Below are 21,183 nucleotides of genomic sequence, written 5' to 3' on the forward strand. Positions count from 1 at the left end.
TCAAATGTGTTGTAGCAACCAGAAAGCACCGTCCTAAAATTTGTATGCAAATTTTCTCAGACCAAGCAAGTGTTCACAGGTGTGCCTTTACAAACAGATGTCTTGAAAGTGATTTTAAGTTTCATAGACAAAAATATAATATCAAAGCAAGCTAATCATTCCCATGAATTAAGCATACATCTGCATTAAGCAGAAACAAAGCCAAATTTTATAATTATTTTCTAAATGAAAATGTTTCCATAAACCTAGGAGGCAGACATTTGTGAAATGGGATATATAAGAGGTAATTTTCTCTTTGGATAATAACATTATTTCTGCTAGAAGAAAAACCATAGTTTGTAATAAAAGTCATATGGTGCATCTACTTAGAGTCATTGTATAGAAAAATAGTTAAAAGTCACTATTTACTTAAGAAATAACTGAGATTTTGCTTCCATCAGCTCAACGCCATCTCCTTCTTCAGGCTGTAGTGGAAGCCCAGCAAGAAGAGAGACCACTGCTTCCATACTCGCTTGGTCCAAATCTCTGAAAAATAAAGTTTTAAGAAGCTGTGAATCAGTTCAGCATAATTAGTCTCTCCTTCCCCTTGATAATTTTCCCATCCAGTACCACGTCCCTTTTCCTTATATATCTAACTGCAGGTGAAAAGCATCTTTAAAAAAAAGTTATTCTAGTAAAGTTCTGCCCATCAGGAAAAACCTATTACATTCTGTGGCACAGGTTCAAGCAATATATCTATTAAGGACAACAACTGCAAACCAAATTTGTCACCAAAAAAACAACAGTTAAGTATAAATTCAACACTATAACATTTGATGATTCTATTCTTCAGAATGCATATGAAGACATAGCTCTAGCAAATAAAATGTTCAATCCTAATGCTAAATCAGAAATGGTATTAAAAGGAATTAAATAAATTCAGTAGATTTAAAAAAAAAAAAAAACAACAAACCACCACACCTCAAGAGCCATGTTAGTTAAGACTACGCATTAAATACAATTCTGTTGTTGCTCACCAAAACTTAAGTTTCAATTTCTGTCTCTTCCTTAAAATTACTACCACTAAAGGAAGTCCACACGAGCCAGCTCATCTGTGGATATCAAATGCCACCTGGAACACGGTTAGCAACTTTAGCAACAGTTTAACAGTATTCTTTTTTACCTTGTCAAGCATTTCACATCCTCATCTGTTGCTTGATTAGATGTTCCCATAACCCAGTCTGTCAAATATTCCACCATTTTGTTCCTGTTACATATAGACATATTGCTTTAGCTTTGGTTTTCTGTTTTTTTTAACAATCCTTCCCCCAAACATACTTACCATTGTTGGCACCATTCTTAATTACTACAAATTCAGTGTAAGAGCTATTTGAACCACCACACACTGAAGATGAACTGAACTAATTTTATTATACCAAGTAATACTCCAGTCTGTATCACACACAAAATTTGTACATGTGTTTAGTACCCCCACAATCAAAATAAAATTTTAATGCAGCACCAGGCTCTAAATTATTCTGAAGGCAAAGATAGGAGTACTATCCCTTTACCAGGAATACTGGTATGAGACAGGTTTTGCTTTATTTTTTTAAACATGCAACCAAACAGAATTACACTTGTCCACATTACACTATCCTAGAAGTTATATAATGCAATACTTACCTAAATTTCATTTCTTGGCAAAAGGAAAGGTCATCTCTCCTCTCCATCATTACTTCTACTAACTGACACAGCTTAGTTTTTATTTGAATTGCATGTACCAAATTTCCAAGCACACGCACATACCTGAAGAAAAAAGCAAAAGGATTGATTAAATACTTCATACTACAAGGCCCATACCTCTGACAAATTTTTTCAGCTCCACGCTGGAACCTACACACTGGCTGACCCAGCGGACTTGCATAATGGGTTAGCAAGTGTTTGGGCTACCTTTTTTTATTTTCCATGTGAGCAAGCCAGCCCCTGCAGCAGCTGAAGACCAGCACCAAATTTCTTCTGTCCAAAGAAGTTTTCTATTAGTATAAAACTGAAATCTGCCCTTCAGCTGGCTTTTAACCACTAACACCACTGTACAGAAAAGAAACCAGGAATGCTTACAAGAATGGGGCTGAGCTATGGAATGGTTAGTTCTTTTAAAAAAAAGTCACCCTCCATCAGCGTACTTTATGCTACAGTATAAATGATCTCCATTATTACTGAAGTTGTCAGAACCATAAGGAGGAGGATCAGAAAGTCAGCTGCTTCTTCTCCATGGATGCAAGCAGAAAAGATATAAACTAGAAGGGTCTACCTCACTTCTTAAACATATTACTTTGTATAGGAAGGGTCAATAGGATTTCTTACCTAACCAGATTTAGCATCATTGTCTCAATACTAGCTTGTCCAAGATGTTCTGAGCTCCCTTCTGTATGATTGTCAAGCAAATTCTTCATTATAGCAATGGTTTGCTCTACAAATTGTGTGTTGGTCTCAGTTAACAAAACCTACAGGGAGAAAATTGGTGGTCTTAATTCTTTGAACACAAAACCAAAAAAACAGTATTTATCAACTATACTGCAGCATTTCAAAAATCTAATGGACAAGCATTTTTCTAGTATCACCTAGCCAAAAGAATTCCAATATATGTCAAGATTAAATATGTCAATACTACCAGCCATAAGGATTCTGAGAACATTCTCACAGATTCTGTACTCAGAGTTCACTAAGAATTCAAGAATGTTTTCAATTATTTCATGTTAAATATAGCCTGGAATCACAAATACAATAATTATTAATGCATGTTGTCAAATACAATCACAGTGCTTTCAGGTTTTTTGTACAAAACATGAACAGATATCCATTTCAATTACCTATGTGAAAGACAAGACAGACGCTTTTTATTAAGACACAAATGTGAAGGAATATATCAACACTTTACCTGTCCTTGAGAATCAAAAAATTTGCTGATGGTATTCTTCAGTTTGTTAAACAGCATTGGATAAAGTGCTGGACTCAACTCCAAACCCACCAGATCTTTAATATTAGTCCGTATCTGAAGTCCCACTTTCTCATGGTTACAGACCATCAGAGTCAATAATCGATCAATGAATTTGCTAACAGGAGTCTCTGCATTTCCCTCAGTGGACACCATAGATATCATGGAGCCCTTACGCTCATTGACAGGGCCCATAGGTGGACTGTAGGTTGCTAATCCTGCATTGCTACGATGCTGTAGGCACACTCCTCCAAGGGCACATAAGAACCCCGTCATGTTGATCCACTCCTGAAGAGAATCTGTGTCAGACAAGTCTATGGAGCCTCCCCCACTAACATGCGACATTCGTCTCTTAACAATTGTCTTATGAAGACTTTCAGTAACCTGAAAAAGAACAGCTAAAGATGAAATCTCTTCAATTAAACATAACTAATGGAGAGAGATCAGGATTTCAAAGTATTCCGTAACACATCCTGCCATTTACAATTCCAGTCTCAAGAATTTTCTAAGATTCACCTTTTATAGTTTATTGTGATAGTATGAACAGCAATCTATACAGAGGCACTGGTTTTAGAGAAGTTGAAAAAGCAAGGCCAAAAAGGTCTGAAGGGGGGTGCCTAGTCAATTCCCTGCTCTGCACCAGGATAAAGCATATTTAAATCATGAGAGCCAGCAGCTTGTTTAAAAACTTCCAGTGAAAGGGATTTCATAATTTCTCTAGTAGTATTCCAGAGTTTTCACTATTCTTTTTTCAATTTCTTTTTAATTTTTAAGCTCAGCCTCCATCTCCCTGACAGCAATTTAAGTCAAATTACTTCTTGGTCTCTTAGTAAGCATAGAGGACAACTGATTACCATTATTTTTCTGTAATACTTCCATGGAGCTTAAGTCTGCCTACAAAACTCTTTTTCTAGATTAAAATTCAATTCCTTAACATAAATAAGCTTAAATAGTTATTTTGCATTTCTAAGGATTGAACCTATGGAAAAATTCATAGTCACCTGCCCATCTTCCATTTTGGTCTTTGGATAGTTAAGGATTAGTTTTGTAGCTTGTTCCCATTTTGCATGTGTATCCTCCCAGGCCTAAAATAAGATATATAAAGATTTAACTTCAAAACTACTTGTAGCAACAGTATTTTCTGTTTTCAAAAAAATATGCATGCAAAGAGTATGTGAATTCAGAATAAAGTTTACCTCTGTGTTCCCTGCAGTTGGATGTTCAATGCGTCTTAGTAACGCCATCACTCTTTTCTGAAGAGCTGCTCTTCCTACAAGGAGCACAGAGCATTTAACCAAGTTTTTTGAAAACGCACCTACGTCAAATATGAGATCTTTGAAAGTAATTATTAAACTAACAGAGGAACGTATTCCCTTAAAGCGTTTAGAAAAGGATTCTTCTTGTTACACTTTAAAATCCTATGAACTCAATCACCCAAATTCTCTACTCTTTCTAGCAATTCCGATGATTCAGATATTTCAGTGAAAGCAGGAGAAGCAATCAAATCAAGAATCTCAACCTGTTTAAAGAACTCAAACACAAATAATAGTCTTATTATACAGGTAGAAAGGTATTTTACAGATTCATGATTCTTACCTGTTGACATCATATTGCTAACAGATGCAAACTCCATGAAAGTATTGTAGTTTGGCAAAAAATTATGCACTGAGACTTCATCTACTCCACATCTGATATCTGCTTCCTCACAGAGGTGACGGAAACAGGACATTGCAACAAGGACTGCCTCAATATCCGGGCTCCACAAAAACATGTATAAGGCGACTTCCAATTTTGTTTGGGCTTGGCGACAAATCGGTGTTCCGCTGCATCCTGCTGTACTTTCCTTGGGAAATAAAAATTCCGAATTTGGTAATATTGCTTATGAATATGGCAACTTTATTAGAATTCAGCCTTATCCAAATTGTTCTTTAAAACTGCTTTTATTCCAGTAGGAGTAAGCAATCCTAAACAAGATCAGAGCTCTTATATGCTGTTGCATGAACACAGTGGCTAAGAACCTGCTCCTTTCATAAGGATAACCATGTACTTAGGAAAATCTTATTGATACTGGAAAAGTGTACATTAAAAAACAAAATGAAAGTTTTGGCTCATAAAAGATGTTCTAAATATCCTCTTCATTTTTTTTCCTGCAGCTAGAACTAGTAGTAAAGCTAGGCTTGAGAAACTTGTCTGTCAAAGGGTGTACCTTACTAAAATGCTTGGTTTTACGATCCTTCACGGCACATTCAAACTGCATGCGATACTTTAAAAAGTGAGATTTCAGATTTATTAACAATAGATTAACGTGTAGGGATCCTATGTGCAATCCTAAAAAAAAATGTTCACCAACATTTTAACTTGAAAAAGGTGTGACTTTTTGAAGTCTGAAACATCATTATTAACCAACATTAGATACATACATTATGCAGGATACAGATGCCTTTTCCTCTTCAGAATTAATTAATTTTATTTTTTAAAATTACTCTCAAAGACATTTAATTTCTACTTGCACACAGGTTTTTCTCCCCAAGTGTTAAAAAGAATTATTATCATGTATTACTTACCATGGAAGAATTCCCTTTCCCTTTCCTGAGGGTAGCTCCTGGAGCACAGCGTATCATCTCTTCATGGTCAAGAGAAATTTGACTAGTTCCACCTCCAGAGACATCATAAAGGAAGAGAAAGTGGCAGGAACTCCTATCCGATTGCTATAAAGAGAGGCAAGAAAAATAATAAATCAACTTCTTTTTTAAAAAGGATAAAAAGGATAGATTTCAGGAAGGTTAAAAGCTCTTCAACATTTACACAGTACTTTTCACACTGGTGCTCTCAGGGCTTTATAAAGTTATCCACATTCATGGTATCTTAGAATGATGTTTCCCCTTAAGAAATTATCTGGAGAGTCATCTTCAAAAAACATCACCTTGAGGTAAGCACAAAATGATGCCTTTTCCTCCCTTTCTTGGAGCCCCCTGAAAGCCCTACAGGCTTCTTGGTTTTACTCCACAGAATACACACTAACATAAATGTAATTATAATTTAGATGTAATTAAGTCTAAAGAAGCCAAGCTCAGGAGTACTGTACATTTTATTCTATACATTTTATATTAGATCAGAAAAGCAGGAACTGATATTGTCAAGCAGAGCTCTAACAACAACTATTATCTTTTTCTGATCCTGATATTAATGAACATCCTCTAAGCACTAAGAGGATAGACATTTTTAAAAACAACTAATTACTTCTTAACTGGAAGGAGGATGATAATATTAAGCATACTCTCTATTTGAAGGACAGTTGATTTCCACTTAGAGGCCAAATGTAAAAGTCTTCCTGAATTCATAGAAAGTCAGAATGCCTAAGGTCTTCAGCTGCAATACGTGAGATTGTATTTTACAAATATATATTAAACTGGAGATACCAAAGGAAAAAGCCTACTACTCAGCATCAACACAGACAAACAGTAGTGTCCATCAGTAACAGAGCTACCAAAGTTGAAAAGAGAAGAAAAGAAAAAAGTCATTTAAAGGCAAAAATCCTCTTGCTGAAAGAGGACTTTTTAAGCATGCTATATACTACACATAAGATAGTATCCTCCTCACATTAGCACAGCTACTTTCAGGTCAGATAGAAAAAACAGAAACCCTTTATTTTTTCTAGTAGATCTTTAATTCAAAAAGTAATATAGCAAGTCTGGTTTTAATTCTAGCAAGTATAGCATTACAATGTGTGTTTGGCTTGGAAAAAGTCTCTTGAGATTATTGGAAAGAAGCAGGTCAGAATTCTAGGACTCACATGAACATGAGATCCAAAGAGAAATTTTTATTTCATCCATGAAGAAGTATATTTTATCATAACTAACTTTCCCTTTTCCTCACCTTGTGGACTATTTCCCTTTGTATTAGGCAAATAGGTATCAGGCACCAGGTTTCTGCAAAACACACATTTTCCAGGCAAGTAAGACAACCTGTGTAGCTAAAGTAAAAAAAAAAAAAAAAAAAAAAAAACCTAACTTCAGCTAACAATTCTAATCAAGGGTGCCTCACAAAGCACCGTCTCTCAGCAGAGAGGAAATCGGAAAACAGAAAGTGTAGGTGTAGCTATTAAATCTCTTCCAATCATAAAAATAACCTGGTGAATAAAGGGAGTGACAAAACAGAGCAATTCATTTTAATGATCCTAACAGATAGATGTTGACATTTACTTACTTTGTTTTTTAGAAGAAATTTATTCCTACAGATGAGAATCTCTCGCAGCCACTTGAGGATTTCTGTACTGCTGAGCATCTGATGACTAGTTAGTTTCTTGCAGATACAAAAAAGCATTTGTGAACTGCAGCAAAATGAAATTCAGCATTAGCTTTATAATCTAATAACAAAACTTTTGAAGATATTACTACATTTTACATAGAAATAGGCAATTAGCATGAATATCCTATACACATACTAACATCATCTTTTAAAATGTATAATAGATATAATATAGGTGTGTACTTTAAACACAAGCTCCCCTCTGACCCTTCCCACCGCCCAGCTGGCCTTTTTAGTTCCCTAGAGGAAGTTAAGCAATTTGGGTACTTGTTAGAAGTCCAGACTCCGGGGCTGTCGATTCAGAAGTCCTCCATTTATCCACAGAACAGATACAGCACAGACAGTGGCAGGGCGAGCTTACCTACTACCTACACTTCTGATAACGTGTCTCAACTCTGTTCTGGAAGGAACACATCTAGGGATGTTCCTTCTTCATATCCATTCAGGCCTCACACTCTCTGTTAAAACTGCCAAAGGGTCCAAATTAGTGTCAATTTTAATGGGTTTTTCCCCCAGCCCGAACAGACCACAAACTCATTTCTACTATTAGAAATTACAGCAATGAGTTTCAGTTATTGCCCATCTAGGTAGGGCTCAGCCCCACACCTATCCCTTAACAAGCCCCTTGAGCCATATTTAGCAGTCATGCAGGCCAATTTGTTGATGCTGGTAAGACTGTTCCTCCTAGACTGTCGTTCCCTTTCTTCTAAAACAAACATCTGTACCACTTCAGATTAGATCACCAAATATTTCTTTTTAAAATTGTTTAGCTCATGCAATTCTTAGAAATCTGAGTTTACAGATTCCTATTTTTTGATTTAGCACTTTGTGTAATTCTGACTTTTTTGGAACTTCATTTCCCTTAATATTCTGCAAGAAATCAACTACAACAGCTGCTGTGAAGTTATAAAAAGCAAGATGACTTTAATGAATAAAAATTCTTTAAATACATAGGAAAGACAAATGGAGCTCACAGGTCAGGGCAAACTACTACCTTCTTTAGGTGAGGGCTTCAGAGTCAAGATTAGCAAATCCACACTTCTAGAATTGCTTAGCATTACCCTCCCTCAGCCCCAAAAAAGATAAAAAAAGAATTTAAACAAGTACTAAACATTTGAACGAGGTGGAAAAGTCTCTAACTTTTCAAACGAATAATCATTTCTACACCTTAACATCAGACTGAAGAGAGTCGTTAAGAAAGCCAGCAAAATGTTATAAGGAAGATAAAATGTTTTCATGAACACATAATAATTTTGACTGCAGATTCATGCCAATGTTGCATAGGTTTCTCAAAACATTCACAGCTATTTCAAAAGAGAAGACAAATCAAAACAGCTATTTCTCTAATTTACAAAAGTTAACTTACATACCTAATTTCCCAGAATGTTTCTATAGGTGCATCAGGATTCCACAAGTCAATGCTGTCTAACTGGTGAAGAACTAGCAAGGCCTAAATTCAAAACAAAGTAGTTTCACTTAAAGGCAGAAATCTATAAAGTACCTCAGCATAGGCAGAGAAAGAGGTGCAACCACATAGTAATTACATTGTTTTAAAAACAACAAAAGATACAAAAAGCATTTTATATAGAAGAACAAGAGTTCATTGTTAGTCCATGTCAAAAGTATTTCATTTTAGTTTTTACTACATATTTATAACCCAAACCTAGAGGTTTTACCTCGTACATCCATACAAAACCATACTAGACACACAGGCACAATGTTTTTAAAAGATAGGTTTTGGCTTTAATATTTACTTAATGTCCAGCTGCAAAAAAATGAATGCAACCAATCCTACGGATATAAACTTCTAGTGGTAACAGCAAAATTTCTGCAGTTCAAGCTCTTTGCCAAGTCAGGACAGGCAAATACTTTGCTCTTTGTAACTATTCCCTGCACAAGCAAAAACTTCGGTAAGAATAGGTTCTGACCATATGTCGTGGTTTAACCTCAGTCAGCAACTGAGCACCACACAGCCACTCGCTCACTCCCCCACCCCCCCCATGGGATGGGGGAGAGAATTGGAAGAGTAAAAGTGAGAAAACTCGTGGGTTGAGATAAAAACAGTTTAATAATTGAAATAGAATAAAATACTAAGAATACTAATAAGAATAAGAAGAATATACAAAGCAAGTGATGCACGATGCAATTGCTCACCACCCGCCGACTGATCCCCAGCCAGTCCCTGAGCAGTGGCCCCGCCCCCTCCCAGCCAACTCCCCCCAGTTTTTTCTTCAGCATGATGTCATACGGTATGGAATGTCCCTTTGGCCAGTTTGGCTGTGCCCCCTCCCAGCTTCTTGTGCACCTCCAGCCTTCTCAGTCAGTAGAGCATGGGAAGCTGAAAAGTCCTTGACTAGTGTAAGCACCGCTTAGCAAACCAGCTGCTAGGAAGAAAATTAACTCTATCCCAGCCGAAACCAGGACACCATATCTAAGAACATACTGCTGAACTATGGCCAAAACTTTAATCTCTGCTTTGATTTAGTCAGATTAACTACAAAAATCTCAAAAATCAACTGCTTATAAATTAGCTGAAGACAATTTTCAGAAGAAAGACATCTCTAATAAAAATTAAACTGGTCAAAGGCCAGTTTGTTTATAAACAAACAGAAAATTATTGATTAGAAGTTGTTTATCCTTAATTATACCAAACAACTACAACAAACAAAATCTCTCCTCTTAAATCACCTGTTACTTGGGGTTGTCTGATATGCAGGCAAATAAATTTTCACTTTGGTGAAAACACAAGTTAAAGACAGAAATGAGGAAAGTCTTAGCTATTTTTCCTCATAAATTAAAAAAAAAGTTTGCTGCAAAGGGATTGCTATTAAAAATGGCATTTAAAAAAAAAAAACAACCCATACTGTTCTCCAACAACATTTAAGTAGTTATTTCAAATTGCTTCCTATTTTAAACAAATATTCCAGAACTTCTTTAGTAACCTACTAATCAAAAACAGACATGAGAGGCCAACCCTCAGCTAGTTAAGCCAACAGTCAGGTAGATTAGGGATTAAGATCAATAAAGAATCAAGGTTGAACAGTACACCAAAATTAAATTATGTAACGGCCAAAACTTTTCAATCTCTAAGTTCCTGTAAATGACAGTAAGGATGTTACCACCCAACATAAACTTCCCCAGAGACTTTCACACTGAAAAGGATTATTCTTATACAAGTAACGTCCTTGAATTCTACCATTAAACTATCAAGAAATATGTATTTCATATATTGATAGGTAGTAGTATATTGACACTATTTGTGGCAATTCTTGTTGAGGCAAGGTTTAACAAAAAGGTCTTAGTTTACCTATTAAAATTCAAATATTTATGTAAAGCTTTAATAGCATAGAGGTATAGTTAATCCTTTTTTCAGTCTACCTGTGAAAACCTAAAACATGAAAGACGTCAGTGAAGCACACACTCTACAGTGCACTTTTTAGAATGGGAATCGAAAGAAGGCAAGAAAATGTAACTGGCACCGTGGATTAAAAAAAATAAATAAAACTTTCTATTCTGTTATGCACAAGGAGAAGCTGAAGCCTGCTTTCATTGTATATGAATGTGCTCTGGAGACCCACCATAGTGAAAAACATACAAATGTTACAACTGAACTGGCAAAGACACAGAATCAGCAACTTTGCATGGAAAGGCTAAAAATCAGAATTAACTTTGGTGACGTTAGCTCCTTCAGTCAAAGCTGGCGGGAAGAAGATTTCAGTAGCCTTAAAGTATCCAATCCATCCCTCCCACACATACAACCTCCTCTGATTCACAACAGAAGGCAGGACCAGCCACCGCATTAGGCATTTTTCTCACAGCCATTTAGAAAACATAGAAGAGAAAGTGCAAGCTTAATAGTGCTCTCTGCAAAGATGGAACAGAGGAACTGTCAAACTGTATTTGATCAACACCAGGGATGAACAAACCATATCAAGAGATGCAGGGTAGTCACAAAAGGCAATATGAATTGCTTTTTAAAATTTTCTTATAGGCCTCTCTGTAAAACTTTCAGTGCAGGAGACATTTAGAAAAAGATCAATAGAGACCAAACTCCAAGACACAGAACTTCATAGCTAATCAATACTTCAGAGCTTCTACAAAAGCCTTGATTTGTCTGTGTACTAATCATTTGGCATAGAGAACATCTACCCCTTACCTCCATGGCTTCTTGTGCTATATCTGGCATGCTGGATTGCGGAACAAGTTGTACAAGGCCTGTAATTAATTCAGCCGTGCTACCTTGCGTCTCAGGCCCTTGCTTCCTTGGATTCTAAATAGCAAAAAGGAAAGCAAGTTTAAGTTGTATAACTTTTTAATGACTGACCATGTTACTGACCACTACAGGGGCACTCCTGAATTAAACTAGGGGGATTTCTGCATCTTTAAGAGAGTACCCCATTTCTTTTTAAGCTATAATACCCCTTGCATATCATATCTTTGACAGAATTGAAGTATTTTTAAATTAAACAATAAACAGACCTGAGAAAATGGAAGACCTAAGAGCGTATCTGTCTTTCTACTCATTGAAATGATGACTAATTTTCCCCCGCCTTATTTTAGTTTTCTTCTTGTTCTATTCCCCTCTCCTTCCCCCTCATAGGCCCTTCAGAGTTCCAGAGCTTTATGCTCCCTTGTTGCTCTAGTTCTGTAAAATGTCTTACAGTTTCTTTTTGGTTTTGTCCTTCTCCTTTGAAAGAACAGAAGCATTATCACCAGAGAAAAGAATGAGTAGGCAAGTATCCTAGATGCCAGGTTTTATGTTTTTAATTTTTATTCATTTAGTAGCTTCAAAAGTAAATTTTACTATGAATGAATAGTATGATATACTTACACACAGCAAAAGCTTTGGATCAGCATGGATCAGTTTTACCAAGGACAACAGCAAGAACTTGTAGCTTCTGGTTTCCAAATCAGTAGGTTTTTCTTTAAATTTAAGGCTTGTCATTTTCTCCTTAAATGTAAGACTCTGAGGGAAGGAAAAAAAATCAGTCATTTGTCAGTAAGGTAGTCTACATAGTAGTTACAATTAAACATCTTATCAAGTGTATTGCTTTTATAATCTATAATACATGAAAAAGTTTAAAAGTATATTAAGTTCACTCACGTACAGTTGCATAGCCTTCTACTTAAAAATCCCCTTTTACATATGCATATGCTATTACTTTATTACATCTTTAAAGTTTACTTAAGAATTGTTTTAGTGAGCTGCATGTGGACATAAGAAAAGTTTTTGCATAAGACAAACTGTGGCAAAAGAAAAATGGATAAAAAGGCTAATAAGGATTTAGAAAGATTTTCTCTGGTCTGAGAAAGAAATAAAAATAAATGTTTCCAAGTAAGCTTGAATACGTGAGAGGGTAGGGAATTTTTTTTCCAAAGGCAAAATATTCTCTTTATTTTCTGCCATAATCACAGTCCGGATGACAGCATTTTCATCTGTACAGCCTCCGAAAAATGCACCTTTCATTTTTCACAAGGTACACACTGCATCGCTTCAATTAAAAAAAAAAAAAAAAAATCTAGCTTTATCTGAAAAAACAGTAAACTCCTTCTGTACCAGTCAACTTCCTCATGTGAGATGGAGAACATTTTAAGATATGTATTGAGAGTTCACATACGGTATTCTGGTTTGACTCCAGCGTGAACTATATCATATTCTACCACTGCTGTTCACACAACAGAATCCAGGTAGCAGTATGACCAATACATTTAACAAATAGTCATACAGTGTTGGCTGTGAAGTAAGCGTATATGGATTGTACCGGTTATAAGGATTTCAAAAATTGAGTTTATGCTTCAATCCTATGGTGTGCACAACCCCCCAAAGTGAACCACCCTGTTGTATGGCAATCAACTGCAGTTTCTTCATCTCAACAAAAATAATTTGCATGCATACTAAAGTCTGTGAAAAATATGTGTGCATTTATATATAAACACACACATATATAAATATATATATAAAAAAAAGTGAACTTGTGTTAATTGGTCCCCAGTATGTCCAAAGACAAAAGACTTTCATCTCTCTCCAGTAAGTTGACAGAATTTATATGTTCATTAATTTTAATCTTATATCAGCAGGGATTAAATTAGTATTTTTGCTTACAGCTACCAAAATAGTTACAAGACAGTAACTTGGACAAAAATACTGCCATTGTGGATATTCAACACAAGACAGAATACAACACTCTTTAGTTAAACTGTTCTGTCTGGTTTATTATTTGCAAAGATCTCAAACAATAACATCAACTTGTTTTTCATTTTCACTAAACTTACAAGTTTTTAACAAAAAAAAAAACCTAGCTTGAAATCAAGGTAACTGAAGAAGAGTTATGACATTGTATAATTAAATTCCACAAGAAATTAGAACCTCATGCTATTTTGCTAAATAGTTAGTGCAAAAATATACAGAATAAAATCTACCACATAAAAAAGCATCTGATCAAGAAATTCGTACCACACTGGTAGAGGTTAACTAATTCTGCGCTAAACCTTAGTTCGCTACAGTTAAGGGAATTCTGAGAAGAGGCACATGGCAAAAGAAGCCGATTCATTTATGTGAAGCAATTTATTTACTTCACACAATCAAAGCTGAAGACTATTGATAAACAAAGACAGGGACACGACTGCTCTCTGCAAATACATCAAGGGGACAAACACTGGTTTGAAGCTATCGGACAACACTGGAACAAGAACAAATGAGGATAAGTTAAACAGAAATAAGTTTAGGCTGGAAATTAGAAAACAGTTCTAACCACCAGAGCAGGGAGATTCTGGAAGAGCATTGTGATGGAAAAGTAGGGGGCAGAAGGAAAAGAACAGAACCAACAAAAAGCCTTTCCTTCTAGGAAAGAGCTCAACTGGTTGCGAAAGGGATTGCCTCGCAATTGCCAAGCAGTGCTGAAGAGGTCTCCTCCAGCCCTACATTCTTACGTAAAACATGCTACCTCTTGCATCCCAGATGAAGCGACTGCAGTGGTAACTATGCACAGAAAAGTCAGAGCAAGGAAAGGCTTTTCTGCGGTAGTTACAATGGGTCATACTTACAGCAACAGAGGCCCACTGCCATGCAAAACAGTGACTGGTTGGCATCTGACCATGTGAGCGACAGCAGCCAATAAGAACGGAAAATAAGAAGCAGAAGACAAAGCACCACCAATCAATGTCAGAGTTGCCATTACAACACCCCTGCTATTTTCTCAACAGATGAATATATACATGTACAAAGCAAGTCAAACATGTAGCTTTCAACTAAAGGTATTTTGATCATTTGCTTTCATTTGAGAAGCCCAATAGGAGTATTTTCATGTATCATTTTAGGCCTTCTAAAACAACCAACCAAATTCACTTGACACATCAAAAGTCCTAAATGGAAAGTTCAGAAGAAAGGCAACGCAGCTGCATGTGAACTTACTAAAAAAATTTGGATGAACTACAAATTTGAATTTACTCAAGATTTTTTCCAAGACAACCAAGAATATTGACTTTATCTCATAATGGTTGAAAAATCTTTTACTTTGTTGCTGTCACCAAGACCAAACAGTCAACTTGCCCAACAGAAAGCAAGCAAGACAAATGAAGAGATACTCATGTCAATCATGGTAAAAGCATTGCAGTTTTCAGAAATTATCTTCACATATAGAATGCTTTTGTTTTTCAGATTGAACAAGAATGGACACATTACCTAGCTATTCACACAGCAAGAAAGCTTAAAATGAACAGTTAGCCACAGAGGACAGTTACAGAAGAAATACTTCTATGTTGCCAGTTTAAGAACAGCATGAAAACTGAGAAACATACATCACTGACTAGAAACAGTTAGTCAATACACCACCTGCAAGGTTTACAGAGCATGTATGGCTCTCTGTTGCTTTTTGGATTGCAATGTTCTTCCCCCCTCTAGTTTCCAGTCTAAAGTTAATGAATAAAAAAGCTGGAATGGAATGGAGACACGGGAAAAACAACGGGTTTGTGTTTTAACAGCTTCTTTAGAAGTCTTACTGGAGTCATGCGAACTGCTGGATGTGATCCACAGCCTTGAATAGCTTTATGAAGTGTCTCACTGAACATGCTGCGAAGCTCCATGGAATGGCAGTACACAGCATCGATCTTAGGCCACCAGTCCAACGCAGACTAGAATGAAAGCACAGAAATGCTCAAACAGTAAACTGGTAATATGTGAGTTAGATTATGATTTATTTTACACCTCTAAAAGTTACAAAAGCTGTAGTATAACTAAGCTTTACACATGAGTATTTTACAAAGTATTACTGATACGTTAATTTTGCATTCTCACCCTAAAACTCGTAGTATTTAAATGAGTTGTAACAGAAGCAGTACTTCCAACTTAGCTGCTTACTATATTACTCTTCTTTCTGAAAAAGCACAAACTCTGAAACCATGAACGCAGGAAACCATGGTAGATTTCAGGATACTGAATGCTAGTAATACTTCAAAACAAACAATGTGCACTCAATTCACTGTGATACACTAAACAAAATGGAAAACTGGTATTTTAAGTGCTTGATAATATCTGAAAAGCTGTATTACTCCACCAGATACACCACCACATCTACAGTAGCATTTTCGCCCCTATTGGTCAACCTGCTGAATACTTTATTTTAAAATATAGTGTTTTCATTATGATGTTGGGATAAATGAAATACAACATGTTATGCACATTAAGTAAGGCTGGTTGCTCAACACTGACTGATTCTATTTTCATACTGATCAGGAAAGTATTTCTAAACAGTATAAAAATTAAAGTCGTATTTTAGTGACTTAAAGTACAATAACTCATTTAAGATGAACAACTGCACAAACTTTCAAAATATTTTTGGCACTCAACATTTACTACAATTTTACACTATTAAATTCATATTGGATCAAATCCCTGAGCAAAGCCATGAGGCCAGCTCTTCCCCTAAGTTCCCAAGTCAATATACTACAAGTAGTAGAAGGTGGTGTAACAATGAACATCCTGAGAGTGTTTTTCATGTATCAATAAAGCAGTACCTATTATAAAACCAGAGAACGTAAGATTCATTTGTCGTCCTACATTAGAGGGTATTAAAACATATTTGTAATTAAATTTTATACTGGAATACAAGCTCTCAAACTGGGAATCCAACTGATGGACAGCGTGAACAAAGATTTGTATGTCGTTCCTTATTAGCAAGCAACTCTTGCTGCATGGATACAGGCAGCAAGATTTGGTCTACAATTCAAATTGTATTTAATAAGCAGATACTGATCTGAATAGAAGCCACAGATTGCTGGGCTGATAAAATACTTTCAGAACTTACATTTGTGATTATTCGGTGGAGCGAATTTACCAGTACATAATGAAATGTTGATGGGGAATTCTGTGCCAAGCAGATCTACAATAAAAATACATAAAAGCCACTTAGGAACATATTTTCCTTTGCCATCTTTCTTATCATGCTGAATAACATACTGGAGCCTTTTTATTAAATTGACAAAGCTGTCAAATCTAAACATGAGAAAGTCTAATCAGCTAAGAAAAGATTTATAAAAACATGCAGGGATTTATTACTAAGGGATATTTATACAGTTAAACTTATTTATGAGCTTCCAGCTGCTGTTAGCGCATCTTTCATAATTAACAGGTCATCAATAGCACATGGATAATGACTTACCAGTAAGTAGTGCTCTCACCTTAAAGTGTTGGTTATTATGAGGGTTTATGCGGAAGCAGGAAACTAAGCAGTCAATCATAAGGTCTACATCTGCATTTTGATTGCCTCTTGAAAAAGGTTTGCTTGGATTAAACAGCAAATTCTATATATTTCAAAAAAATATAAATATATAAATCAGATACCAAGATTATTCTTCTCTACTTTCAACATAAAACCTTCCACTGAAAAACACTATGGTCAATTAAGGAGAAATTCAAAGTTTATTTCAGTATTTTAAAATTGAAATTTCTTCATTGCAATTAGGAAACAGACATTTTTACCTTAAGATCTACTACCATGGACTGCACTAGTAGGAAAATGACAGAATTATCTTCCCAGTTGATGTAGGTAGATGCTTTGCACAGTTTAACACAAGCAATAGCAGCACTTTCAGTCAGCTGTCTGCTCCCACTGTGGCCTGCAAGTGCCTTCCTGAGATTGTCCAGGAACAGTTTCTGCAGAATTCAAATCAGGAATAGTTATAACCAGAGCTTTGGTAATCTGTGGTCAGGGTTTTTAGATCCTTAAATATTAAAAACAAACAACACTGCATTTTCTGATCAGAAATCATGGCTATTGGGATCGCAAAAACAACTCGATGCAGCATTCTGAAGAAACGTTATGACTATTAAAGACATTAATTTTGAACGATCTAGGACAATCCGAATGGCACAAACACAGATGGTTGTTTACTCTTAACCATGATGTTTGCAGCCACATGAAATTCAACATCTGCTACAGGTACTGCAGTTGTGGAACACGCAGTACACACACTGCAGAAGCCTAGGTCAGTACAATAAAGGCCAGCTAGAAGCAATGCTAAGTTTGCTACTGGTGGAGGCAGGGGAAATCGCAACACTAGGATTCAAATCTCCAAGGAGATGTAAAAGTTCTGAAATATCATTGTTTGGGACATACTATCTGTATGAATTATTGACAGTGAAAGAACATATGTTAGGTGAGAACTTAAAAAGGGTGCAGAAATTTACATATGGAATTGTAATGTGCTTTTTAGGCAGGAAAGACAAAATAAAATATACCTGAAATATAGAATAAGCAAAGACAAGCATCCTCTAGAAATCAGAACCAGAATTCAGACACTTTTCTTCTCTTACCTTGTTCATTTTAGTTTCTTCTACCACATCCTTTGCTATATCTTGGATTATCTCTGGACACAGGACCAGGAGTATGATTTGCAGTGGCCAAACTGCTGCTTTACGTTTTGTGCTTTCAGCAAAGCCATCCACTAAGTCAAACAACTTCTCTGCACAATCTGCATAAAATATAACCCCAAGTTCAATACCAATTTTAATTATGAAAAGGTAAAGAATAGGTATAAAAGAGCAGAGGGATAGCTCCACCTACACAGAAAAAAGTTCTGTTTTGCACATTACTGGGGATAAAATGGTCTCAACCAAGTTAAAGCCATGGTTTACCTGAAAATATAAATTTTCCTCTCTCTTTGACTAGAGACAAATACAGGTGGTGTTCTCTTAAGTTGTTTTTTTTTTTTCCCTGTATCAAGATGAAAAATATGTATTTAAGGAGTTTCCATCTTTTGGGTTTTATTTCTTTGTGTTGTGAACCACAAAATGAATCTTTAAAAGGTGAGTCAGGAGAGAAAAGAGATAGCAATATATCCTTGCCCTGACAAAGTCTGACAGAAATTTGTTTCTTATTTGCAGGCTACACAAGAAGCAAAGGTTTTTTTTTCCCTGTATCAAGATGAAAAATATGTATTTAAGGAGTTTCCATCTTTTGGGTTTTATTTCTTTGTGTTGTGAACCACAAAATGAATCTTTAAAAGGTGAGTCAGGAGAGAAAAGAGATAGCAATATATCCTTGCCCTGACAAAGTCTGACAGAAATTTGTTTCTTATTTGCAGGCTACACAAGAAGCAAAGAGGGCATAAAATGCAAGTAAATGTAGTGATGCCTGAGAAACCAACTTTTGAACACTGTCATTTGTTATGCCTTACCAGCCATATCAGTCTGTGGTGTTTGATACAGCTTTGTGAATTCATCAGGATAGTTTTCCACCCAGTTCCAAAATGCCTGCAGATAATGCAAAACATCTTTACATTCCAGAGTTTAAAAATATTTTTTCTGAATATATTCATGTATTCAAATGAAGAGAGATTTTACTATTACTTCTAATCACTCGACATTTCTTGCAAAACATATATGCAAAGGGATGCACCAACATATATTTTATAGTAAATTACTGAATTGCAACTATTCCTAAATTAGATAAAGTCTGCAAATAAGCAATGAAACAGAAGATAAATATTAAAATACTTACCTTTTCAACACTGTTGATAACTGCTAACTGAGCTACTTTCTTAAGGGCTTTAAACTTGAATACAGTCTCTGTAAAGGGAAAAACATTCTGCATTTAGAAAAGAAACTTGGTTCTAAAAAGCAACACAGATTATAAAAGACATTTGAAGTGCAAAGCAAATTTTAAACCAGTGTCTTTATGCTACTTAAGTATTTTTAAATATTTTGGTAATGACTATTTGGAGTAAAACACAGCAATAGAAAGATATATATCAATACCTTGTGTCATCTCTAACTAGCCATATTCAGGTAAAAATATTCCAAAACACAGGCTCAAATCATACCTTGCAAGAGTCGTTTTAGTTTTGAACAATCCACACTGATGTACTGTAAAAGTTCAATATCATGAACATCAGCATTATCTTCTGAACAAACAGTCAGTTCCTGTAATCTAAAAATATGCAAAGTAAACCAACTTCTCAATCAGATTATGTCCGATAGGTATGAACACATACCTATGACTCTATACATTTGAATAGCAGGGGAATATTATATGATCTCCTCATATAATACGATCTCCTCAGATAAACTTTTTCAGGTTTAGAAATGAAAGACAGACCTTGCATGATTAAGAGTTAATATTACAGTCTTATTCCACACTCATACTGAAAATGGATCTAGAAATACTAGTGATGAGTCTTACAGGATACCAATACCATCTGGTGATAGTCTGTTTATGCCCAAGATTAGCCTAAATCCTTCTGTTATCTACCATACTCTAGCAGTAATCTTGTCATCTTTTCATCTAAATATTAAATTTATGGAATCATGACACCTTTAGACTGCTCCTTAACAGCAAGTCTTGCCCCAGCTAATTTCAAGAGTAAAGCAGTGACTGATGGTACTTAATATCGCCGAAGAGAGCTGCAACCACTCTGTAAGCTAAAGAAGGTCCATGTTTTTCTGGTCTAAAGAAACAAGATGAAGTTTAATCACACCATTTTAAACACAACGGCATCTTTTCACTCTTTTGTGTTAGATGATTTACTAAACATCTCATCAGATACGAAGCCACTAATAACTAAATCATATGTTCTCATGAGCTAAAGATTGCCATGTCTTATTCCAAAGCTACAGATGTGTTTTAGGCATGGAATGTGATTTCTAGTACTACACACAAAAGCAGTTCTTCATTTCTTCAACGCCAGGGAAACTTAACAGCCCTCGCTGGGAATGGGAAGGTCCCCACTGCTGTGCTTTTCGTGCCAAAAATCCCCCAGCTGCTGTACAAGGCCTAGAAATATGCCTAAACAGGAAGCACAGGTCAAAAGAGCAGCAATGCTAACTGTCGGCAAGCTGACCCCTGTGGAGATCAGCAACAACTGGTCAAATATTTAACTATTTATGTACAAGCCATCTTGAAGTGAAAAACAGGTTAGGGAAAAAGCACTATGTTCCAGCTCAAATGGATGGTAAGAAGGGCTTTGGAGCTTGAGAACTAAGCCATGCTACAGACATATGAATAAATATAGATCCATGGACTAGATTCAAAGACTCTCAAAAAATCCTTCCTATAAAAGGAGCAAAAGAAATTGTTTCCATTTCCATAAGCAACAAAACATAATCAACCTATTGAGTAAAACCACATCCTCCACGCTAGCTGCCAAGTCTATGTTCTTGAAACAGAAGTTATTTAAGGGTCTGTAAAAGTTTTTAAAATACTTAAAATTTGAAATCATTAAATAATTTTAGACTGATTTCTAAAATGCAAGTATTTTCCAAAATGTTGGAATGGAATTGTTTTTACATTATAAGGAATATATAAATCTTTGTTTCAATTAAATTGGCACACTCATTTCTATGCGACCACATAAGGCTGCCCAAGCTCCACTTCTGATAAATCAAGGATGATGTTAGCTGTGACAAT

At 35.7% G+C, this 21,183-nt stretch overlaps 1 protein-coding gene across 2 annotated transcripts in view; it reads right to left on the minus strand.

Moving 5' to 3' along the window:
* The window catches only part of NF1 (neurofibromin 1), a 96,427-nt gene that overhangs the window by 69,030 nt on the left and 6,214 nt on the right, over positions 1-21,183 (minus strand). For both annotated transcript variants that reach the window (XM_019471807.1, XM_019471805.1), the window contains exons 4-24: positions 19,601-19,707; positions 19,279-19,346; positions 18,956-19,031; positions 18,093-18,250; positions 17,259-17,432; positions 16,958-17,080; positions 16,585-16,659; positions 15,281-15,412; positions 12,114-12,248; positions 11,439-11,552; positions 8,653-8,732; positions 7,181-7,304; positions 5,539-5,682; positions 4,571-4,817; positions 4,171-4,244; positions 3,976-4,059; positions 2,918-3,358; positions 2,344-2,483; positions 1,663-1,785; positions 1,163-1,246; positions 409-525 (exon numbers count right to left, since the gene is read on the minus strand). In XM_019471807.1, coding sequence (XP_019327352.1) covers positions 409-525; positions 1,163-1,246; positions 1,663-1,785; positions 2,344-2,483; positions 2,918-3,358; positions 3,976-4,059; positions 4,171-4,244; positions 4,571-4,817; positions 5,539-5,682; positions 7,181-7,304; positions 8,653-8,732; positions 11,439-11,552; positions 12,114-12,248; positions 15,281-15,412; positions 16,585-16,659; positions 16,958-17,080; positions 17,259-17,432; positions 18,093-18,250; positions 18,956-19,031; positions 19,279-19,346; positions 19,601-19,707 — 2,820 coding nt within the window. The remainder of the gene's footprint in view (positions 1-408; positions 526-1,162; positions 1,247-1,662; positions 1,786-2,343; positions 2,484-2,917; positions 3,359-3,975; positions 4,060-4,170; positions 4,245-4,570; positions 4,818-5,538; positions 5,683-7,180; positions 7,305-8,652; positions 8,733-11,438; positions 11,553-12,113; positions 12,249-15,280; positions 15,413-16,584; positions 16,660-16,957; positions 17,081-17,258; positions 17,433-18,092; positions 18,251-18,955; positions 19,032-19,278; positions 19,347-19,600; positions 19,708-21,183) is intronic.

Source organism: Aptenodytes forsteri, unplaced genomic scaffold, assembly GCF_000699145.1.
Source record: "Aptenodytes forsteri isolate BGI_AS27 unplaced genomic scaffold, ASM69914v1 Scaffold66, whole genome shotgun sequence".
NCBI lineage: Eukaryota > Metazoa > Chordata > Aves > Sphenisciformes > Spheniscidae > Aptenodytes > Aptenodytes forsteri.